Source organism: Anabrus simplex, chromosome 8 (assembly GCF_040414725.1).
Source record: "Anabrus simplex isolate iqAnaSimp1 chromosome 8, ASM4041472v1, whole genome shotgun sequence".
In the NCBI taxonomy this organism is placed as follows: Eukaryota; Metazoa; Arthropoda; class Insecta; order Orthoptera; family Tettigoniidae; genus Anabrus; species Anabrus simplex.
This window is the reverse complement of record NC_090272.1, coordinates 124,691,102-124,714,809: the sequence shown is the minus strand read 5'-3', so window position 1 is coordinate 124,714,809 and position 23,708 is coordinate 124,691,102. Positions and strand designations below refer to the sequence as shown.

The 23,708-nt window shown below is 39.2% G+C and overlaps 1 protein-coding gene and 2 non-coding genes across 5 annotated transcripts in view; all 3 read right to left on the bottom strand.

Moving 5' to 3' along the window:
- The window catches only part of DppIII (dipeptidyl peptidase 3), a 200,010-nt gene extending 187,062 nt beyond the window's left edge, over positions 1–12,948 (bottom strand). The window contains exons 1-2 of one of the 3 annotated variants that reach the window (XM_068228838.1): positions 12,794–12,948; positions 12,012–12,192 (exon numbers count right to left, since the gene is read on the bottom strand). In XM_068228838.1, the coding sequence (XP_068084939.1) occupies positions 12,012–12,167 (156 nt within the window). In that variant the 5' untranslated portion in view covers positions 12,168–12,192; positions 12,794–12,948. Of the gene's footprint in view, positions 1–12,011; positions 12,193–12,389; positions 12,633–12,658; positions 12,702–12,793 lie in introns of those variants that run through there. The other 2 variants (XM_067152443.2, XM_068228837.1) reach the window with 2 other exon arrangements.
- Positions 12,949–13,147: 199 nt separating this feature from the next.
- On the bottom strand, positions 13,148–13,220 carry TRNAR-ACG (transfer RNA arginine (anticodon ACG)). Its single transcript has one exon. It is a non-coding gene; the product is annotated as a tRNA-Arg (tRNA).
- Positions 13,221–13,401: 181 nt separating this feature from the next.
- TRNAK-UUU (transfer RNA lysine (anticodon UUU)) lies at positions 13,402–13,474 on the bottom strand. Its single transcript has one exon. It is a non-coding gene; the product is annotated as a tRNA-Lys (tRNA).
- Positions 13,475–23,708: the final 10,234 nt, after the last annotated feature.

The window sequence follows — 23,708 nt, the reverse complement described above, 5'->3', positions numbered from 1 at the left end:
TTAATACTGAAATAATTCTGCCAAAACTGGAGGTTTTCTATCATCACCCTAGCACAATTTTAATCAAGTAATTTTACCCCTAATAATAATTAATGAATTTAATACTATTGACTAAAGATAGCAAGTTCATGAAACTCATTCTTTATATGCTTAAATGAAAATAACAGTGTTGTAAATTGATCCAAAGAAGGAAAACACACAAAATCAAGCATTGCCTGATTTTTCAGTAAATAAGTTCAATCCACCATTAACCACTGATTTTTTCCTATGTTGTTCCAATTATGTCCTCATTGACTGATGTAACCCTTTCCTTTTTTTGTACCAAGTCTTAGTCTTAGTATTCCTCTATGTCTTCCATCTTCTAGATGCAAGACACACATTTTTATCCAAATTCTGCCATCAGCCATAAGCCCATACCATTTTAATCCATCAGATGAAATCTTATCTTGTAATCTTTTAGCTTAAGACAACTTTCTTAGATACATATTTTAATTTTTATCACATCATCCACATTCCTGACAAATTTCATTTCAGGTGTCCGGATACTGCTACTCCTCCACAATCCATACTTCACAGTCATGTTAAGATAGGAATATAATAAGTTTGACCAGTTGTAATCGAGCTAGCGAAGCGAGAGGTTGTATTGTGCAGTGAGTGCTGAGTGAGAAGTATGAATATTGCTTTAGAGCAATATCGCGCGGCCATAGGTCGATGGCACGGGCGAGTGAAGTGTGTGTGTACGCCAAGTGATAAGGTGCATTTAAGAAAATCTGGACTTGAGGGAACTATGATGGTAGCAGCAGTGGTGGCAATTCTTCTGATAATAGGAGGCATAGAAATGAACCCTGGACCAACGGGTTCATTGAGCTGGGAGGACATAGATAAGATTAGGGAAATAGTCAGAGATGCTTGCCAGTTTGAGCAAACGAGGGAGTTAATTCGCGAGCTGAGAAATGACATGACAGAAATGAAAGACTGCATAAAAGAAGAGAGAAGAATTATGACAGAAAAGGTGGTGGAAAACTCTAGGGAAATAGAATTATTGAAGTCGAATATGAAGGAGATTGAAGGAGAAACTGATAAATTAAAGTGGCAACTGAAAATGACTATCCAGGACGCAAAGAGGAAAAATATTTTCATATACGGCATTCCAGAGAAGGAAAAGGAGGATTCGAATGATCTAACGAATAAAGTGTTGGATATTATAAATAACCATATCAAGATAAATTGTAAAGAAGAAGATATTGATGAAATATATAGGCTGGGGAGAATCAAAGGGAAAAGACCTATTAGGGTTAAGTTGATTTCTGCTTTGAAGGCGAACAAAATTATCCTCAATGGGAAGAACTTGAAAGGAAAAAGGATTTGGGTAAGAAGAGATATGGATAAAGAGACAATTATGGAACAGAGAGTCTTGCGATTTCACCTAGTAAAAGCTAGGAACTATGGACTAAAAGCATACATAAGAGGCAAACGTCTTATAGTAGGTGACAGTAACTGGTCACGTATCTGGTCAATTGCACAGCTACGAGAAATGGATAGACAGTTGAGTTCATCACACCAGGAAGTGCAACGGCCTGTAGAGGAAGGAATGTGGCAGTCAGCTGCCTGCACAGTGGCTGATAACGTACAATCTGATGACAACAGCGATCTGCATACTCTACAGAGGAACAGAAGACGGCAGAGGGACGAACACCTAGTGGAGGAGGATGGACAAACAGCTGACTGTCGAGTCGACACGAATCCAGGAAGTAGCGCCACACCTGATGACAGAACCAAGACTCTGGCTGGGAAAGATCTTCCAGCGGAGTTAAATAACAGTGGGAGGAACGACGAGGCGAGCCGGATGTCAACAGCGGCGCCGCGTGGAGGAGCTGAGGATACTTCCAGGCGTAGGTCAGTGAGCCTAAAAGACTTTTTTCAAAAGAAGGGGATGGGTTCAGGTAGTAGATTAAAACTCACAGAAGAACTGTCTGAGAAGGACGTTATTTGCTCTCCGGAGGGAAGTATAATGGAAGTGGAAAGATCTAGAATAACTAGAAGTAAGGGAGTTTAGAACATAGAGGTAAAAAATAACTAGAATTAAAGGTATCATGTGTTAACATTGAAGGAGTATGGAGCAAAATAGGTAACGAAGACTTTAAAGAGCTACTGGAAGAAATGGACATCCTTGGGCTTGTAGAAACTTGGGCTGATTACAAGAAAGACTTAAAGATAGAAGGGTGTATCGTATGGAGTCAATATGGATCAAGGAGATCCAATAGAGGAAGGATATCGGGCGGAATTTCAGTGGTTATCAAAAACAACTTAAAAGATAGAATACAGCGGTTAGAATCTGAGTTTAAGGAATTAATCTGGATAAGAATATTAGATAGGGTTAATTGGAGGAATGAAATATGTATAGCTTTTATATATAATCCACCTTTGAGCTCTCCATTTGCGCAGAATGATTTTTTGAGAATTTAGCGACAGAAATTAGACGAATGAGAAGTACGTATGATCAGGCAAGCATTATTATTATGGGCGATCTTAACGCGAGGATAGGGGACAAGAAACCAGTTTATAATCGACTTGAGGACGGGGTATTACTAGTTAATAGAAATAGCCAGGATAAAGAATGTAACAGAAATGGAGAAAAACTACTAGAGTTATGCGCGGTAGAGGAGCTTTATATATTGAATGGGTGGTGGTTTGGAGATGAGAGTGGAAAACTAACCTATATAGTAGAAAATGGGGGCAGTACAATTGACCTAGTTGTATGCTGTAGGGATAGTTTGCAAATTATCAAAGAGATAAGCATTAAGGATTGGGCAGAGGCAAATCATATGCCAGTATCTATAAAATTAATTATTCAAGAGATAGGAGCGCAAGAGATCGTTTACGATAGCGTACAGGAGAGGAAAATAGCTAGGTATCGTTGGAGAGAAGAATTAGGAAATGAATTCAGAGAGTACTTCAATGGAGAAAATTTTGAGATTTGGAAAATAGGTATTGTAAAATTGATAGAAGAGAATAGAGTGGAGGAAGCCCTAACCAGGATAGAAAATTTAATAGGAATGGCAGGAAAAGGTATGAGGCAAAATCTAAGTAAAACGCTGATAAGAGGTGGATGGTATAATACAGAATGTGTAAAGAAAAAGTCACAAGTTATGAAGGCACTTAGGATATACAGGGTGGATGGTGGTCAAGTAGCTAGAAACAAATTTTGTAAAAAAAGGAAAGAATACAGAGAATTGTTAAGAAAGACGAAGTTGGAATGGCAACAAAAGTTGGCTGCAGATATAAATAAAAAGTGCAAGGACAATGACAGTAGGAAAGTATGGGATAAAATAAATCAAATAACCAAGAAGAAGTCGGGCTCTGGGGGGACCAATATAAGTTACAGTACATGGGTCCAGTATTTCGAGAAATTATTGAATAAAGAAGACACATGGAGAGCTCAGCATGAGGGGATTACTGTTTCGAGGGGTTTGAGTGTCACTCTGCCTGAATTAGATGAGGCTATTTCGACTCATGAAATAAGGAATCTGTTACAACGAGCCAAAAAGGGAAAATCAGGAGCAATTTCAGGTATCACATATGAATTTTGGAAAGAGGTGGGAGAACGAAGTGGCATGTTGGAAATTTTGACAAAGATATTCAATAAAATATTCGAGAAAGGGATATTTCCAAAAGTTTGGAAAGAGGGGATTATATGCCCTATATACAAAAATAAAGGGGATAGATTAAATCCAGGAAACTATAGGGGAATTACCTTATTAGACACATTGGGGAAAGTACATACGGGTATACTAGCAAATAGACTAAGGAACTGGGCAGAGAGACATTCAATCCTCTCGAAATTTCAAAGTGGCTTCAGAAGAGGGAGAACAACACCAGATAATGTTTTTATTGTGAGAACTCTTATTGACAAATATGTAAAGAAAAAACGTGGAAAGCTGTATATTACATCAATAGATTTAGAAAAAGCATTCGATACTGTGAACAGGGGGGCAGTCGTTACTAGATTGAGACAAGTAGGAGTGTCATGTAAAATGATAAGGGCTATAGAAAAGATATATGCTGAAGTAAAGTGTACTGTGAGAGTCAAAGAAGGAGTAGTGGTAGGAGATATTATTTCTAAAATGGGTTTGAAACAGGGATGTAAATTGTCACCGATTTTATTTTTAATGTTCATTAACGATATACTAGAATTTGAAGTTGAGGAGAGATTAGCACTGCCATGTTTAGAAAATCAGGATATTCCTGGTCTTGTCTTTGCTGACGACATACTCCTGTTCACACTAACGCCAGTTGCAATGCAAAAAAGTATTGATGGTATCGAGAAGTACTGTAAAGAGTGGAATATGAAAATTAACGCACAGAAAACTAGAGTAATGGTGTGCAAAAACTGGAACAAATTAGCAAAAAAGGAAAAATGGTATCTTGAAGGAGTAAATCTGGAAGTAGTTAATAAGTTAGAATATTTAGGAATTATCATATCAGGAAATGGAAATTGGTCTGAACACGTCAAGAGAGCAAAACTGATTGGTACAGCAGCCCTAGCTAGTATAAGAATATTAGATAACAGGATGCCTAATATTGATTTTAGGGTACAAAGAAATGTATACAACGCTGTGATTAAATCTAAAATGATATACGGTTCAGAAGTATGGGGCACAGAAAAGGAAATAGTAATGCTCGATTCAGTCACTAGTAGATTTATTAAAATAATTACAGGCTTACCAATATGTACAGCGAATAATGGAGCAAGATTAATGTGTACTGACATTAATATAAAAGTGGATATAATTAAGAGATTAATAAAATATTGGTTTAGGTTAAAAAGGGGAGGAGGGGGAGAAATTCTAGATATAGCTTACCGACACCAAATGAGGTATGAGGATGGGTACTGGGCGGGCAACTTAAAGAAAATATTAGAAGGAATTGGGATGGGGAACTATTGGGACAACGATTTAGAAGAAAGAAAAGTCTGTGGGAGAGTGGCACAGAGGGTAGCAGATATAGAAATACAAAGGCTAAGAGCTGAGGGTAATAATACAAGAACTCTGGAGGAATTCATGAATATATACCCAGGTATGAAAATAATACATGATAAATTAACCAAAAGGGAATACAGGGGAATGATATGGTGGTTGATGGGAGTTTATAAAAATAAGGCATTTACAGAAGTCGCAAATACATGTTTATTGTGTGAAAAGGAGTTAGGAAATGCACATTTCTTGAGACAGTGTGAAAGTACAAGAGCATTATGGGTTAAATACTTGGAAACGGAAGAGATAAATAAAATGGAAAGAGAATCTGAGTACTATACTCTTGTCAAATTAATAAACAGGGAATGGAGAAGGCCAGGGAAACTATTAAAATTATTCACAATTATAAAAAGCTTGTGGGAGAAAAAATGAAATTAGTGCATGAGGGAAGAGGCACATGCTGCTGAAAAAAAAATGATGAAACAGCGTAATTAGCACGAGTACACATGGTTAAAAGGATATTATGGGACACTTAAGCTACACATACAGGAATGCATGCTAGTATTTCAGGATGAACCAAGTCTCGGCTCTCCTACTTCGGACGACCGAAGTTGGAAGAGGGAGACTCCAAATCGACCAGTTACCCGTACACTGAATAAGAAGTTTAAAATTGATTATAGTCAGTAGAAGAAAACATACGGAGAGTAGTTATCTCTGAAGTATCATCTCTGTATGGGTTAATAATAACGAAGTTTTGTAATCATGTATGTACATAAAACAACTTTGATTCACAGATATGGAACATTATAGAGTTTAACTCACTAATAACTAAGGGCGACAATAATTATAAGTTTAGTATTATTTTCATTTTTCATATCTGTTCAGTTTTGTTCCCTTGTTCCTTAGGTATTGTTGTTTGTCTGCCTGTTTTATTTTCTTTGGTTTTGTTAGTTAGTTTGTTTTGGCTACCTTCTAATGAGATTGTTGGTTGTTTGTCTGCCAGTTTTATTTTATTTTATTTTGGTTTTATTTTAGTTTGGTTTTGTTAGTTTATTTGCTTTTGGCTGATGACGTACAGTGGAGTTGGAAGAGGCGGGGATAGGCCTGACCTATCTCAAGCTAAAGTGTTGATTCGGTACGTCTGCACATGTAAAGTAGTGAATAGTGTTAGGTTAGAGGAAGTAAGTTGTCAATGAGACAGTGAAAGATGAGCCGAGTTATGGAATCCGTCTCGGCAGTGAAATATAAATGTGACAGCCTACATGTAGAGCTAGGCAATCCGCACACATGTGGGTTGTTACAGGAAGGAGTGGTGAGGAAATAACATTGACAGCTTAAAGGGTCTATGAGGTATCGGTTTCCGAGCCTCATGAGACATGTCTGGTCGTGACATCCCAGGGAAGGGTGGTAGCAGTTCCTCACCAGGGGTGATGTCGCGGCCAAACAGATTTAGGATAGATTTAGTATATATTCATGTAGTAAAGTAGTTAGTTTAGTTAGGTGGTGTGCTGCATGTGGAGCTGGCGATCCGCCCATGTGCAGGATGCTACAAAGTAGATAAGTAGTAAGTAGTTAGTATCTAGCTATAAACAGTCTGTGAGTGTTTATTTTATTGGAACATTGTAACTGGGCGAAAGCCTGTTATGTTCAGTTCAATAAATTCATTCATTCATTCATAATAAGTTTGACAGATTTGCCTTACATTTCAAATACCATTCTGATATTGCATTCCATAATCCTGTAATAAAATTCTCCTTTACATTTCCTAGGAACTTCATCACGACATCCCTTATCAAAATCCACGCAGCAAGTTCCACAGGATTCATTGTTTCTGTCTTTTAGGAGCTTTCTAATTTGTGGTCCATTAAAAATGCCTTCCTTGACCTTTGCATCAGATGAATGTGGAAAATTGCTTGCGATGTACTTGAAACAGGGGCTACTTTTGTCTAAGGCCTTAACAAACTGCTTCATGATTCCCAGTTTGATGTGTAGTGGTGGCAAAATAATTTTTTGTGGGTCAACTAAGGAAGCATTTGTAACATTTTTTTTTACACCAGGTGTCAAAACTTGCCTCTTGGGCCAGGAAGGTGTAGACCAGTGTTTGTCCCTAGCTCTGCTGTCTCATTTACATAAACAAGAGAATTTTGTGAAGTCTGCTTGTTGTCCTAATAGAATACCACACACCTTCAAGTCACTATACATCCCACCGGTGCTCATGATATTCACTTTTATCGAAAACAGTTTGCAATGTGATATAATTTTCTTTTAGTGAAATGGAATGTGCTACAGAAATCGAAGCTAGAACATTTCCGTTATGAAGCAGTACACCCCTTAAGTTCCTGTTATATGAATCCACAATCAATCTCCATTCTTCAGGATTGTAATCCCTCTCTACCTGTTCTATCAATCCTGAATGTCACAGCAGTAGGTCAGATCATTTTCCTTCTTGAAATACTTTCTGAACTCCTAATCTCTATGTCTATAACAAGAAAAGGTAGTTCCAGGCGCAAGAAGATTGTTTTCTTTCTATCATGACCCTACAGTTCACTTGCTTCCTTTGTGAGATCAAGGTCTCGTATCAGGTCACTCAACTCCGACTAGTGAAAAATCCATATCAACTTGCTCGTCATCGGAATTTGAGGAACCCTCAGAGTCACAGTCAGGTATACTGGTAGGAGGTGAAGGTATTGGAGTTTCTGGTCCATGAGGAACGGGGCTCTTCGCTGACTTTAAATTCGGGTACACAATACTGTCCTTGTTTCTCTTATTGAACCCTGCTACTTTACGCAGGCAAAAATAATAGTCACTGCTATGGTCCTGGGGCTTGTGCCTAACTATCCCCATCCCAAATGGAAGGGCTTTATGTTTCCCAACGCTCCACTGTCGTAGGTTTTCAAGGCAAGTTTTACAAATTACGTGGGAGGCTCACAACTTGTCCAAGTCTTCTAATTTTACCTTAAAATATGCATAATATAAACATTTCACCGATGCAGTTATTGGACTACTCTGTCCTTTATAATACAATACCCACAAAGGTAACAGAATGAGTCTGGCTTATCCACGCATCATCTTCTAATTCCTGACACACTTGCCATTTTTGCAACACACCAAAGTAATTTTTTTTTTTTTTTTTAAGGTCAGACTTTTGCCATACTCAAGACGTAATTGACTGTCACAGACTTCACCGCATTGTTGCTACCACGAGCTAAGAATATACTCTGTTATCAGACGAATTCAATGGAGGAGACAAATTCGGTGAAGGATGTTTGAATTGATAAATCCACGCAACAGTAACACAGCAAACCTCGGCCACACTAACAACAGCGAATTCTCTGTTATCATAAAGCAACACTGAGACTCAATGGTACATTTTCAGACAGTAAATGGAAATTAATACAAAAACTAGATGTGTTACAAAAGAAGCAATGACATTTCTGACATTAGGAGACCTTATTTAGTTAAAAATCACTTATCATATACTCTGCTGCAAAAATCATGCTGGACTGTGTAATCAAATGAAATTACAGTATTACTATTATTCCTGTAGTTCGAGTAACTCTTTTGGCCACCTTGTTTGTAAAGCGGAATAATGATTTCTTCTTTCCATCAGGGTGGTTTTTTTTCCTTCTGAATTTTATGAAAACTGAAAAGCAGAATAACAATATCCTCTTTACAATATCTTCTTTCTAATCAGTATGTACGAGGTCAGATCAAATTAAACCTGCCAGAGCCACATTGCTTGCTCCACTAACTGCGCATCAAGGAGTTGTCATAGGGCAGAGAAAGGCAACTATACACTATCATTCTCCAGCAGAAGTTGGCAGTTGGAATGTTCAGTAAAGTTAGGCTGTATGGGCCGAGAGCAAATGTTGCAATTCCAAAGCTATCAAAACAGAATCAATATGCTGTGATTGATTGATTGATGATGATGATGATTGTTGTTGTTTATAGTGGCCTAACATTATCAGCCCCTAATGGTACGAGATGAAACGAAATGTAATAATAATTAAAATTTACCCACTGACTACAACTTAGAAAGATGATGATGAAGTAAATGATTATGAATTTAAAATAATTAGTGGTTCTAATTTGCAATGCCTTATTTTCTTATAAAATTATTTAAAAATAGATTAAAATATATTAAAACAGAATAAGGCTCTTCCTTTTTGAAAAGAAGTCACATATTTCATTCAAATTAAAAGTTTAAAAAACATGTTAAAATACATAAAGGCAGACCAAGTTAAAACAGAATAAAATAAGAAAGCAAGTAACAATAAAATAAAAACAAATACAAAATGAGTTTAAAACATGATAAAACATACAACCATCCCTCATAAAATGGATGACAAGGTCTATTGACTGCTCGTCATCTCGTAGAATGAGAGGAGGGAGATGGTACTCAGAAGTTTCAGACTACAGCTCAGATCAGCCGCGCCCGCGCACTCGGTATGGATGCGTACTATGGTCAGATGACTGTCAATCAAGTTTTGAAAGTGGAAAGCTGTCAGCTGAGTGAACTTATCATCGTATGAGTGCCACGTATGGTAGGAAATGTAAAATCGAATATAACAGTAAAAGACTCATTTTGGGCAGAAAGTTACCAAACTGCAGACCTTCCATACCCTGGGCAGACATAATGTGGTCATAAAGAATGAGCTCATTGCCACAATAAACAATGCTATATTGGAAAGATTAGCAAAAGGAACTTACATTCTCAGTGTTATTTGATTAGTGGGATGATGTATCTACTACCTACCTGATCAACAGTTTCGTGAGTCATTGCACAGTACAGAATATTGCAAAGAAGATATTTAGCCACCCATTCAATCACTGTTTTGTCAAGTCCAAGAGACACCATTTTCATCAGCAGTCTCCCATGATCGCATGATCAAAGGCCTTGGATAGGTTAATAGTGATACAGTCCATTTGACTTCCTACACTAGACAAAAATGTGACTGAATGGCTGGCTAAATTTCTAGAAAACAACTCAGAAAATTAGAGCAGGTAAAACATTACCAGATCCTGTAATGATTAAGAAGAAGTCATTAAAGTATGAAGGCTTTCACAGCCAGTGTCAATATAATAAAAATGTTCCAGGCTATTATGCCGTGGTCCACTCCTATCGCTTCTTCCAGACATTTCGACTACTGCTGCGGTAAGTCATCTTCTGTGGCGTCGTGTCGATATGCTCTCCTGTATTCCGCTGGCGACTGCAAAAGTTGTTTGGGAAGCAGCTGTATTTATATGTAAGTGTGCGGCCTCCAATTGGTTCATGCTGTGCAATCCGACAACTGAATGACTATCTGACTATATATATTAATAATAAGGTTCTGCAAGGCAGTAGGCCTATTATTGGACCTATGTTTTCTTATACAAGGTGTAACAATGAGGTACGGCCAAACTTTCAGGACACATTCCTCATACGAAGAAGATATGTTATATGGACATGGGTCTGAAAATGCTTTATTTCTATAACCCATTTTCTACAACTCTACACAGTACATTAATCAAAAAAGACACACATGAACAGAATATACCAGCATACACATGAAACTCTTTCTTACATGAAATGTTCAAAATGCCCTCCATTAGCATTGATACATTATCAATACTCCATTCGTCTTAATTGCTTGCATCACATCATGGGTCACAATGCTGAATAATATAGGACTCAAGAGATCCCCCTTGTAATACCCCAATTGTCCGATTAATTCCTGTAGATATGGATATATCTATGCTGATATGGTCCTCGATTCAGCTTCTAGAGATGCACTTCAGGAAGCCTTCGAATCAACGAACTGAATATAAACAAAAAGAAAATAGTAATAATGACATTCAAACGAGATGGGAGATGCAGTGAGTCTGAGACCAATATGTACGAGGGTGAAGAGCTGGAAACAGTAAACAAATTTAAATATCTAGGCATAATGTATCAAACTCACGGAACAACTTTCACTATCCATGTTAAGGAGAGGTTGTCGGCAGCAATTCTTGCTATTCATGATATTCACCACCTTCAAAAATTATCTCTGAGAACTGCACTAGTAAAACCAATAATCACATATGGACTTCATTTAATATGGGAACATCTCAATAAATCAAATTTGAAAAATATTGAGAAGCTTAAGGCTACTTTTCTTAAACGGGCGCTTTATTCTAAGTGGACAACTTCCAGACTGGTCTATAAATTATGTCGAGAACCCATGTTCTTGGAAGACCTGAGATTCAGATCTCTGGTGACACATTCGGTGTTTACCCAACAAAATTCATTAAATCTGAGCCAGAGACGCCCAAGAGAGATCCGGTTTACTCTGTCTGCCATCTAGCGGGCCTAGAGTAAAACGGAACGTCGAAATTGACGAGCAGACAGCCAGATGGCGTCAAATCGAAATGTCTGCACACGGTAGCTGAGGCCATACGATTATTATTATTATTATTATTATTACTACTACCATCTATGACACCTTGACAGGAACTACTGTAAGAGCATTATTGGAAGAAAGCAGAGATTTAGAGTGACTTTTACTCTACTGACGCTATGATCAGCAGAGAATGGTCAGTTTCCAGCTACGAGTTACATCATCTTATTACTAGATTTGCGGTACATGGTTTTCATCATAAAGTCTGCCGCACAACCAAGTTTCATACACCTACCGTAAATTCTGCGATAATACGTGTGATCGATACCAACTCAACAAGTGCCCGAAGAGGAAGTCTTTGAAAGAATTATGCGACTAGTTATTTATTCTATATTTATTGTAACATATGGCCATTAGCTGCAATAAATTGTATTATTATCAATGCTTCAGGGACACATAAGCACATCTGGGGTTCAATGCGACAGCAGGTTGATGCCTGAATCAATGCTAACGGAGGGAATTTAATCATTTCATGTAAGAAGTTTCAAATGGTATGCTGGTATGTTCTGTTCTTTTGTGTTTCCCATGATTAACGTAGGCTACTATGTACAGTTGTAGAAAATGAGTTCTTCTAATCAAAAATGTAGGCCTACTATCAGCTTTAAACTAAGCTACTCACTTGTATCAAAACAATTAACCCTCCAATCCATGATGCTTCACTCAAATGATGAGCATAGAGTTTCTCATTATTATTAAGATCAGTGAAAGCTGAACTGCATTCCAATTCCACCACTGGCTGGTCATTGGGAAGAATAAAATGTTTTCTGTCACTCATGGTAAATAGACTTGAAGTAGCAGGCCTGCAAATAAATAAGACATTTATTCTATGATGATGAGCAGCCCCATATAGTACTTAAATTATTTTCACGTAACAAGGATTGATAATAAAGTTATCCACTGATCAGGAATATAGAAGGCATGATCGAAAACTTCATACAACCGACTATCTAAGTTGCCGGCAAAGTGGTAACTTGAATAGAATTAAAATCTAACGTACTTTATACAAAACTGACGTCGAAATGTGTCGAGTACAGAATTTAAAGCTGACGGGTTCACATATCTTATTACGGAAAAGTCATGCACGCACGCGTGTAGGTTAGTAAGGTTATGTAAACCAAGTTGTTTGTGCTTCACTCGATAAAAGTACCATAATGCCCTAGGAAACATATTAAAAAACGAAGCAACAGCACATGAGTTTACTGTTCCTTCGAGGACGAAAGAAATTCACTATAATTGATAACCATTTATAGTCGAAGAGAAACTTGCCAATTCATCACCGTTAAATTAGAGGAAGTGCATCCTGACAGCAGAAATATCTTCGGCATAAAACTTATCAAAGTAGATATCGTCACTCAGATAATCTTAAATTTGAAACAAGTTGTAAATGAATGTGCTCCATACCAGATATTCCGATGTATATATTTCAGAACATCGAAAACATATGTGCCGGTAGATCTAATTCCAATAACGAATTCTAGCAACCACTCGATACTGGTCTATATAAATGGAAAACAACTCCTGCAAGGCTGGGACTAAACTAACGTATTTTGATCGATTTTTATTGAGGAAACATAACGTCATCAGTAAGAAGATACTTTTATTGACAAAATCTATTTATGCTCGGTATAGATGGAAATAGAATCGAATGGAACATTTCAGATAGACGAAAGGAAATTAAAAATAAATCCACCGACTATTTGTCATTAGGGGATTCCTTATAAATAATCCGACATAACAATTACAATAAAAATGAGACGACCCTGCCAGGATTCGAACCTGGAATCTTCTGATCCGTAGTCAGACGCGTTATCCGTTGCGCCACAGGGCCAGATAATAACTGTGTGCATTAACACAAGACATTACAGAATAGATTTTGTGACGTAAAATTTGGTTATTTCATCGATAGGTTTCAATACAATTACTAGTAAGAAACTAAATTAACGTTTTGGAAGTGATTAGTTTTCTCACAGTTCGTAGTAGAAACGGTAAAAGTATCGAGCAAAAATTACCGCCCGAACAGGGACTCGAACCCTGGACCCTTAGGTTAAAAGCCTAATGCTCTACCGACTGAGCTATCCGGGCTCCGTCAGTACATGGCCGTATTTATCAAATATATTTAGCAAGAGGACTAAAGTGCATTTTATTTACAATTTGTAAGTATTCTAATTGTCCGCCTCTGTGGTGTAGTGGTTAGCGTGATTAGCTGCCACCCCCGGAGGTCCGGGTTCGATTGAAAAGTGGTACGAGGACTGGAACGGGGTCCACTCAGCCTCGGGAGGTCAACTGAGTAGCGGTGGGTTCGATTCCCACCTCAGCCATCCTGGAAGTGGTTTTCCGTGGTTTCCCACTTCTCCTCCAAGCGAATGCCGGGATGGTACCTCACTTAAGGCCACGGCCGCTTCCTTCCCTCTTCCTTGCCTATCCCTTCCAATCTTCCCATCCCTCCACAAGGCCCCTGTTCAGCATAGCAGGTGAGGCCGCCTGGGCGAGGTACTGGTCATACTCCCCAGTTGTATCCCCCGACCAAGAGTCTGACAAAAGCTCCAGGACACTGCCCTTGCGGCGGTTGAGGTGGGATCCCTCGCTTAGTCCGGGGGAAAAACCGAACCTGGAGGGTAAACAGATGATGATGATGATGATGATGAAGTATTCTAATTTCTACCTGTTGATGAAAAGATATGCGGCTTAGCGCACGACTCCGTCAAGAGTCTTGAAGTCCTGGTGGCGGAATACAAAGTAGGTAAATACTACCACTACCACTACCACTACCACTACCTCTTTGTAACATAACAACAATCAACAACACTTCGGGGAATATTAGCGTCTAAATTGCCCTTAACAAGCCAACGGTGAAGCCATGTTGGAACGCCGAAACCTGTGAGATCTATTAAGTTAAGCAACATTGGAAGTCATCCTAGATCATCATGCTTCTTTGCTCTTTATTTGCTTCAGTTTTAGATTACAAGAAAACTGATTCCTTCTCTTTTGATTTGATAACATACGTCGTTGTCCGCCTCTGTGGTGTAGTGGTTAGTGTGATTAGCTGCCACCGCCGTAGGCCCGGATTCGATTCCCGAGGGCTGGAACGGGGTCCACTCAGCCTCGGGAGGTCAACTGAGTAGTGGTGGGTACGATTCCCACCTCAGCCATCCTGGAAGTGGTTTTCCGTGGTTTCCCACTTCTCCTCCAGGCGAATGCCGGGATGGTACCTAACTTAAGGCTAACTTAAGGCCACGGCCGCTTCCTTCCCCCAGTTGTATCCCCCGACCAAGAGTCTGAAGCTCCAGGACACTGCCCTTGAGGCGGTAGAGGTGGGATCCCTCGCTAAGTCCGAGGGAAAAACCGAACCTGGAGGGTAAACAGATGATGATGATGATGAACATACGTCGTTGACGCACGTAGATAATGTGCAAGATAACTCACTGAGCAATGCCAACAAACTTTTTCAACTGCCCAAACGACGCCTATAGGCCCTACGGAGCTGGACCTCGCCAGGTCAATACCGGAATCAGATTGACTATGCTACATAGTATACATAGCAATTAGAATTAGAATTGCTAGGCGGGCAGTAATTCCATTGTGGAGATTTATCTCCCGTATGCAGTTATCAGACTGTGCCTCATAAGTAGGCTTCTGATAAGTTCACCTGCATACACCCAGCGTCAGTGGCTATAGCAGGGCCCACGAGAGTTGAAGTCTGACCTAACATCAAATACAGTATAAATAGAGACTGTATTTGCTAACATTTAGGGCGTGAAAAAGGTGACTAACGCTGCTCGAAAATGGCCTGTTGCTATGGCAACAATAACAGAGATGCCACATTTAAGAACGCCATCGCCACGTGGGTTGGCTTGCTCTCAGTGGCTTTTGTGATATTATTCGGAGTAGTACTGTGTTAACTGCGTTAGTTGTTGCTGGTTTATGTAATAAATGACATGTTTGTTCCCTGAATATCATTTTTGTTGTTATTTTATATTTTTGTAAGTTAATCAGTGGCTTGTTGTACAGTTATTGAGGTTATTGTCAGCTTAGTGAATATGAAATCTCGTATTTATCGGCAATGACGTGTTCTGTCATAAATGCCGGAATTATTAACACGAGCTTAGGAACGGGTCAAAGTTTATTGAATTGCATTAGGCCAACACAGCTGATTAAATATTCAGCCTGTATAAACTAGTGATATGCCGGAGATTGAGGTAACTATGAAAACGCAGCTACGTAGTTACTGCTTTTGCCGCTCAAATGTCAGACTTCAACTCTCGTGGGCCCAACTTTAGGGTTTGACACATCCCACTCTGACGAGTCTAGTGTCAGACCTAAGACGAAACGCTGGTTAAAAGAGCAAACGCCTGAAAAGCCTTACATCTCGTATATTTTTGACATGCTCTATTGGTGAAAATGATCTAATTCCCTCCATGGGAATTTAAAATGTTCCATATAAGAATGTGTTACGTGACAACAGGAAATCATTTACGCCAGACAATTTGGGTGTGTACAGTACGTTGTTATTTACTGCAATGCCAAAAAATAATTTACAAAGGAAACAGTACAGTGTATTTTATGAATATGACAATTTTGTGAAATAAGTACATAAATAAATTTTACACAACTACCAAAACCAAAAAATATTGCTGCCTGGAGGCAAAACCTAAAATAACCTATTTTAAGAATACAAAAAACCTAAAGTGAAGGTTTATGCCACCTAAAAATCTGGGCCCTAGACATCACACTTCATGGGGGTATGACAAAAATGATGAAAACGGAGAAAAGCTATCAGATTGGATGGACCAGATCCAACTTCATCTGTCCTACGATACAAAAGACAAAAAATCTTTCCATTCTGCTAGATGGCATAAAGACATCAATCCTGATCTCTGCCTAATAACAATGGATGCTAACTATATTCCTTTACCTCACACAAGATATTTACTATCAGGTTTTCCATGCAGCCAGTATCATCTAATTACTTTAACCATCGGTTTACAAGTGCCATTAATTAGAACAAAACAGAAACCCAGATGGAACTTCAAGAAAGTGCAATGGATGAAGTATTCTCATGAGGATGATTCTCATCTCCACTGGATTCCACCTAAACTAGAGAATTATAAACGCTTTGTTGGAACAATTATTGGAGCAGCAAAACGTAACACACCTCGTGAGTATAGAAGGAACTACATTCCTTGCTGGAATGAAGAGACTGAACAGCTTGCTAAAGGATACGAAGAAAACGGAGATCCTACCTTGGGCATTCAGATTCTACAATCCTTGAACACGCAAAGAAAGGTACACTGGTATAGCACAACACAAGGTCTTGATTTTACTCTCTCCAGTCACAAAGGCTGGTCACTTCTTAGAAAACTTGGAGCAACACCACTGCCGATTTCCAGAACTGAACGTAATCCATCTTCCATCGCACAACACATTAAAAAGAGGTCAAAAGATGTTCCGATAGATGCCTGCCAATACAAAATTATACAAGAGAGTCTTAAAGCAATCAATGATCAGCTGGATGATAATCCATTTTATTCCTCTCCTTTTATGAGTGCTGAACTCAATCAAGCAATTCGATCTTTGAAATCTAGAAATGCAGCTGGTCTGGATGGTATATTTCCAGAATTTATAACTCACCGAGGAAGTAATGGCAGGAAGTGGCTCAGGAATTTCTTCTCAGATATCCTCGCTAATGGACAAACACCACCAGAGTTCAAAATAGCAAAAATCATCGCAATCCTTAAGCCTGGGGACCCAGCAAGCTGTCGTCCAATTTCACTCTTCAGCATTTGCTATAAAATTCTGGAATGCCTAATTTATAACAGAACATACTGCACATTAGACAGCAGAATACCACCAGAACAGGCTGGATTCAGGGAAAAACAAAGCTGTTGTGAGCAAGTCTTAGCTTTATCATCCTTTATAGAATCAGGTTTCCAAAGAGGATTGAAAACATCCGTGGCTTTCATCGACTTAACTGCTGCATCTGATACGGTGTGAAATGATGGATTAACGCTGAAGACAAAACAAGCACTACCATGTAGAAGACTCACTGCCCTGTTATCTACCATGTTAAGGAATCATTATTTCAGAGTGTGTGCAGGTGACAAGATGAGCAAGTCGTACACCATCAAGAATGGTCTCCCTCAAGGATCTGTCCTAGCCCCATTGCTCTTCAACCTATATACAAGTGATATACCAGAAACAATGTCCCATATGTTCTGCTATGCTGATGACTCTGCTATAGCAATTCAAACTAACCATCTTGAAGAAGGAGAAGAAATCCTGACACAGGATCTACAAAAACTAGAAAACTATTTCAAATAATGTAGGCTTTGCCCAAACCTGTCAAAAACGGAGGTCACAGCTTTTCACCTTAACAACAGAATCTCCAAACAAGAGCTGAACATTACATTCTGCGGAAAGAGGGTGAGAAACAATCCTAACCCCAAATACCTGGGAGTTACTCTGGACTGCTCTCTGACTTACAGAAAGCACCTCAAGAATACTGCAGGAAAACTTAGGACCAGGAATAACATCATTCGCAAACTAGCCAGCACAACATGGGGTGCTGATGCAAGTACTCTTTGTATGGTAAGCCTTGCACTGGTCTACTCTGTTGCCAAATACTGTGCACCGGTATGGTATAGAAGTGCTCATGTCCACAGAGTGGATACTCAGCTCAGTGAGAGCTTAAGGATCATAACGGGCAAATTAAGATCAACCCCTGTGCCATGGCTGCACTTACTGGCAAGTATACCTCCTCCACAACTGAGAAGACAACAAGCTGCTGCCCAAACTTGGAAAACTTACATCTGTCTTGACTTTAAACACCTTCCAATTCACTGAGTACTGAGTAATCCACCAACAATGCATCTGAAATCCATGAAGCCTATTTGGAATGATAACATTATTAAGCAGCCAGGGCCTTTCAACATCAAGAAGGTGTGGAAGGAAGGGTGGAGAGATTTCTCATCATCTCGTCAAATCCAATTAGATTATCCTTCCCAGCATGTTCCAGGAACTTATTTACCAAGAGCTACGTGGTGCCAACTAAACTGCTCATGGTAGGTGCAAAGCAATGCTGCACAAATAGGGATGGCTAGATTCACCTACTTGAGACTGTGGAGCTCAAGAACAGACGATGAACCACATCATTAGGAAGTGTCCACAGCATAGCTTCACAGGTGTTTTGGGAAGAGTTCATGAAAGCATCAGCTCCAGCGCTCTCCTGGCTGAAGAGTCTTGATATTCAATTTTAATTTATTAACGTACATATTTGTGTTAAGTAATGTAGATCATTTGTTCCACACGAAATATATGTATAAAATTCTGGCTTAAGTTAATTAAAACAAGAATAGACAAGATTGAGAAAGGCGTATGATAAGGCTGAATATTGTCATCGGGCCGATGACCTTCGCTGTTAGGCCCCTTAAAACAACAAGCATCATCAATATTTTCATCCTATTTATTCAATTTCTATGCAAAGAATATTATGAGGAATGCCAAGTGTAAATAGCAGAAGATTGATGTAAAGCAGAAATCAAAGGGGGAAAATCTCTCTCTCTCTCTTAATCTGTTTACCCTCTAGGGTTGGCTTTTCCCTCGGACTCAGCGAGGGATCCTACCTCTACCGCCTCAAGGGCAGTGTCCTGGAGCTTCAGACTTTGGGTCGGGGGATACAACTGGGGAGAATGACCAGTACCTCGGCCAGGCGGCCTCACCTGCTATGCTGAACAGGGGCCTTGTAGAGGGATGGGGAGATTGGATGGGACAGGCTACGAAGAGGGAAGGAAGCGGCCGTGGCCTTAAGTGAGGTACCATCCCGGCATTTGCCTGGAGGAGAAGTGGGAAACCACGGAAAACCACTTCCAGGATGGCTGAGGTGGGAATCGAACCCACCTCTACTCAGTTGACCTCCCGAGGCTGAGTGGACCCCGTTCCAGCCCTCGTACCGCTTTTCAAATTTCGTGGCAGAGCCGGGAATCGAACCCGGACCTCCGGGGGTGGCAGCTAATCACGCTAACCACTACACCACAGAGGCGACGGGGGAAAATCTAAGGTGGTTAAATTAAATGCAGCATTTCAGAAATTAGCCAGAAGAGACAAGAATGCCTTTCTGAATGAACAGTGCAAGGAAGTTGAGGAAAATAACAGACTGGCAAAAATTGGAATGATAAAAGATAAAAATGGTGTGAAGATCTTACTAGCAGAGGAGATCAAAGAAAGGAGGAGGGAATACTGTATGTAGATGGTTTGTGTAGAAAAGCACTAAATACTCCTGATGATGAAGTTACTGTGTTCTCAGATCCAGAACCAGATATCTTAGAAAGTGAAGTAAAGTGGGCCTTAGAAAGTATTGCAATCAATAAGGCAAGTAGATATTATGGGATCCCAGTAGAATTGTTCAAAATTCTAGGAGAGGGTACTGTGAAAGTGTTGCAATCAATATGTCAGCAGATATGGAAAACCCAGCAGTGGCCAAAAGATTGGAAAAGCTCAATGTTCATTCCAGTTCCAAAGAATGGCAGTGCTAAATAATGTTTGAACTACCAAACAATCACACTTATCTTGCATGCCAGCAAAGTTATGCTCAAGATCCTGCAAAATAGGCTTCGGCAGTATGTAGACCAAGAATTACAGTACCTGAAGGGCAAGCCGGTCACTGTACAGGAAGAGGAACCAGAGATCAAATTGCTAACATTTACCGGATTGTGGAGAAAGCAAGAGAATTCCATAAAGACCTATATATATACTTTATTGACTACGCTAAAGCCTTTGACTGTTTTGACCATAATAAATTGTGGCAAGTACTCAAGTTTGCAAGTTCCTACATGGAACAACTGAGTGGGTCAAGATTGAGAAAGGCATCGTCATCCTATTTATTCAATTTATATGCAAAATGTTTTATGAGGAATGCCAGGTTAGATGAAATAGAAATTGGAAATAATATTGGTGGAAAAAATAGAAATAACATTAGATATGCAGATGACACCACCCTGATGGCAAAAAGTAAAGAAGAGCTAAGGTACCTCCTACTGAAGGTGAAAGAAGAAACTACAAAAGCCGGACTAATGCTGAATGTCCAGAAAAAAATAAAGAAATAATGGCAACTTAACCTATCACTTCCTGGCAGTCTGGCTCCATGGCTAAATGGTTAGCGTGCTGGCCTTTGGTCACAGGGGTCTCAGGTTCGATTCCTGGCAGGGTCAGGAATTTTAACCATCATTGGTTAATTTCCCGGGCACGGGGGCTGGGTGTATATGTTGTCTTCATCATTATTTCATCCTCATCATGGCGTGCAGGTCACCTATGGGAGTCAAATCAGAAGACCTGAACCTGGCGAGCCAAACCCGTCCTGGGATCTCCCGGCACTAAAAACCATACGCTATTTCATTTCATTACTTCCTGACATATAGAGGGAGAAACAATGGAAGTAGTTCTGAGTTTCATCTACTTAGGCTCCAAGATCACTGCTGACAGTGACTGCAGCCATGAAACTAAAAGATGCTTGCTCCTTGCAAGAAGGCAAGGGCCAATCTCGACAGTGTTTTCAAGGGTAGAGACATACATTAAGAACAAAGATCCGTATAATAAAAGTAGTGATGTACGGAAACGAGACCTGGAAAATAAGAAAGGCAGTACGTTGAAGAATAGACGCATTCGAACTGTGGTGTTGGAGAAATCTCCTTAGAGTTCCATGGACTGCAGAGAATTCTAATAAGCCCATATCACAGGAAGTCAACGCAGATTTCTCAATGGAAGGACAAATGCTGAAACAAAAAATGAAGTACTTTGGTCATATTATGAAATGACAAGATTCACTGGAAAAGACCTTAATGTTGGGGAAAACTGATGGTGACAGGAGAAGAGGACAACAACGGATGAGGTGGATTGATGGCATCAAGGAAGTCACGGATCTCAATTTGGAAATTCTTCGGGAAATAGTGCAGGACAGAATGAAATGGCACACTTGGTCTATGGGGTCACGGAAAATTGGAATAAACTAAACAATTAACAACAATGAAATGGCACACTTTGGTCTATGGGGTCACGGAAAATTGGAATAAACTAAACAATTAACAACAAGCACAGATAAATTTTATATTGATAGTTTATTGCTCAATAAAATACCTAATTTTAAAATATGAAATTTGATTTGACTTGTCTTTCAAAGTATTATTACTAACCGAATCCTGTCAAAATATGATAGTCAATGTGGTAAATATTTAGTGAAATGTTTCCATATATAAGACATTCTTTGTACAATTACTTTTTGGCAGTATTGCAACTTTAAGGACGCCAAAAGTTCACACTCTTAACATTGAAACATATGCCATTGCTGAAGACTGGCTGAGGTAAATGGAAACTTGCATGTTCCAGTGTTTCCCCATGAGCTTTATTGATCATGATACAAAATGCCAACTGAATTGGAAACTGGTGCCACTTAAAAGAAAATGCAAGTGTTTTATCTGATGGAGTTATATCACCTCGAGAGATTATAGCTCTCTACCTATTTCGAATGAACAGTGCACTGATTGACCGTTGAGAAGCAAAATGGTGGCTTTTCCTCTTCTAATATAACACGAAGCTCTAAATTGAAGCACTTTTGTATTAAGTATATCAGGTCAGAATATATTCTACTACCGTATGCAACAGTAGACGTACTACCTGCGACTGTCTAGCCGAGGGTCTGGCGGCCGATACCAAACCAGGCAAACTAAGGGAAAACTAATAGCTGCAAGCAAAGGAGTTTTCTCTTAGAATGTTGGATAAGATGAGCCTTTTGAGTGGGAAATAACACATAAATTCATCAGCTGCTGTCTTGCAGTGAGGCAGGAGACTGCCAAAGGCTATGGGAGACTACCCTGAAAGAAAATCTTCTAGTACTTTAGGCCTAACAAGTCAGTACAGGAGTACAATGCAGTTGCTTTCAAAATGAAGACGAGCCTCGGAAAGAAAAGTATTCTGAATGTCAACAATACTTCACGTACTCTTGGAACTAATGACGTCATATCCGATGTTCATTCAAGATATATGAGAAGAACCGATCAAGCTTCGGATTGAAACCTTACACTTTATGACTAACAGGAAAATGCAACGAAATCACAAATTTAATGAACCGTAGACATATTCACATCTAAGGGCTAAGTGAAACCAAATGGGAAAGGTTGCAACACAAGAATGTTAGAGGATGGATATACAGACGTGTGCAAATTATTAGAATAATGCCTGAATTTTGTGTTTCTTCCCTCATTTTGTACAAAAACCTCTATACATATGAATGTAAAAATATGTTTCAACCTGTTTATGTATTCTTTGGTTCATGCAGTCCACTGATGGCCCTTTGGGATATCTGAGGGACAATTATTTCCCTCTCTGTAGAGGTTTCTAACACTGTTTATCGAATCAGCTGATGTTGTGGCAATTGTTGAATGTGGTTTCCATAGCTTTTTCTAGTTGAGTGTTGAGTTCCTATGCCAGAATTGAAGCCTAGAAGTGTTTTATATTGTTTATACATGTCTTTGTAATCCAAGTTTGGGATAAAGTTGGGTTTTGGATTTGTTTCCTAGTGAGTTTTTGAAGTGGTGAACTGAAGGTGCATCTTTTTTGCAAAAGTGAGGTTATGGTTAAGAAAACAGATCTTTCTCCCCATAAATTGGCATTGACTGAATGTTTATTAAAGGAAGGTAGATATTCCCAACAAGATATTGCTAGGAAATTGCATCTTTCACAAGCATCAGTTAGTAGAATCAGCTCTGCATTGAAATCAGAGGAAAACCGTGCAGTCAAACGTAAGGGGAAATGGGGTTGAAAACCAATAATGAGCCACCATATGCAACGAAAATTGATTCAAATGGCTAAGATGAATCGAAGAAGCACCATTGAGGACTTGAGCAATCAAGTAAAGAACTATGGAGTTGACATATCTCCATCAATTATTGTCAGAAGCCGTCTTTGTGCTGCAGGACTTCCTGCAAGAAAGCCGAGAAATAAAGCGAAAATAACTCCTACCATGGCTAAGAAACGGCTGTAATGGGCAAAAACAATGCATAATGAGCTTAAGGACAATTGGAAAAAGGTAAGTAACATGATATATCTCATAATTTACTGTTTGCTAAGAAGTAACTTCATCCTCATGGGTTAAGTGGATTTTTTCAAAAATTCAGTCAGAGGTGTACTGATTTATTTTCTTATATTTTCAAAACATTCTGTTGAAAAAGTCATCCCAATAAGTGCTTAATATCTTGCAGGTAATCTTTTCTGATGAGTCCATATTTTCTGTGTCCGAGGAAAGCAGCCAATATGTGAGAAGGACCCCTGA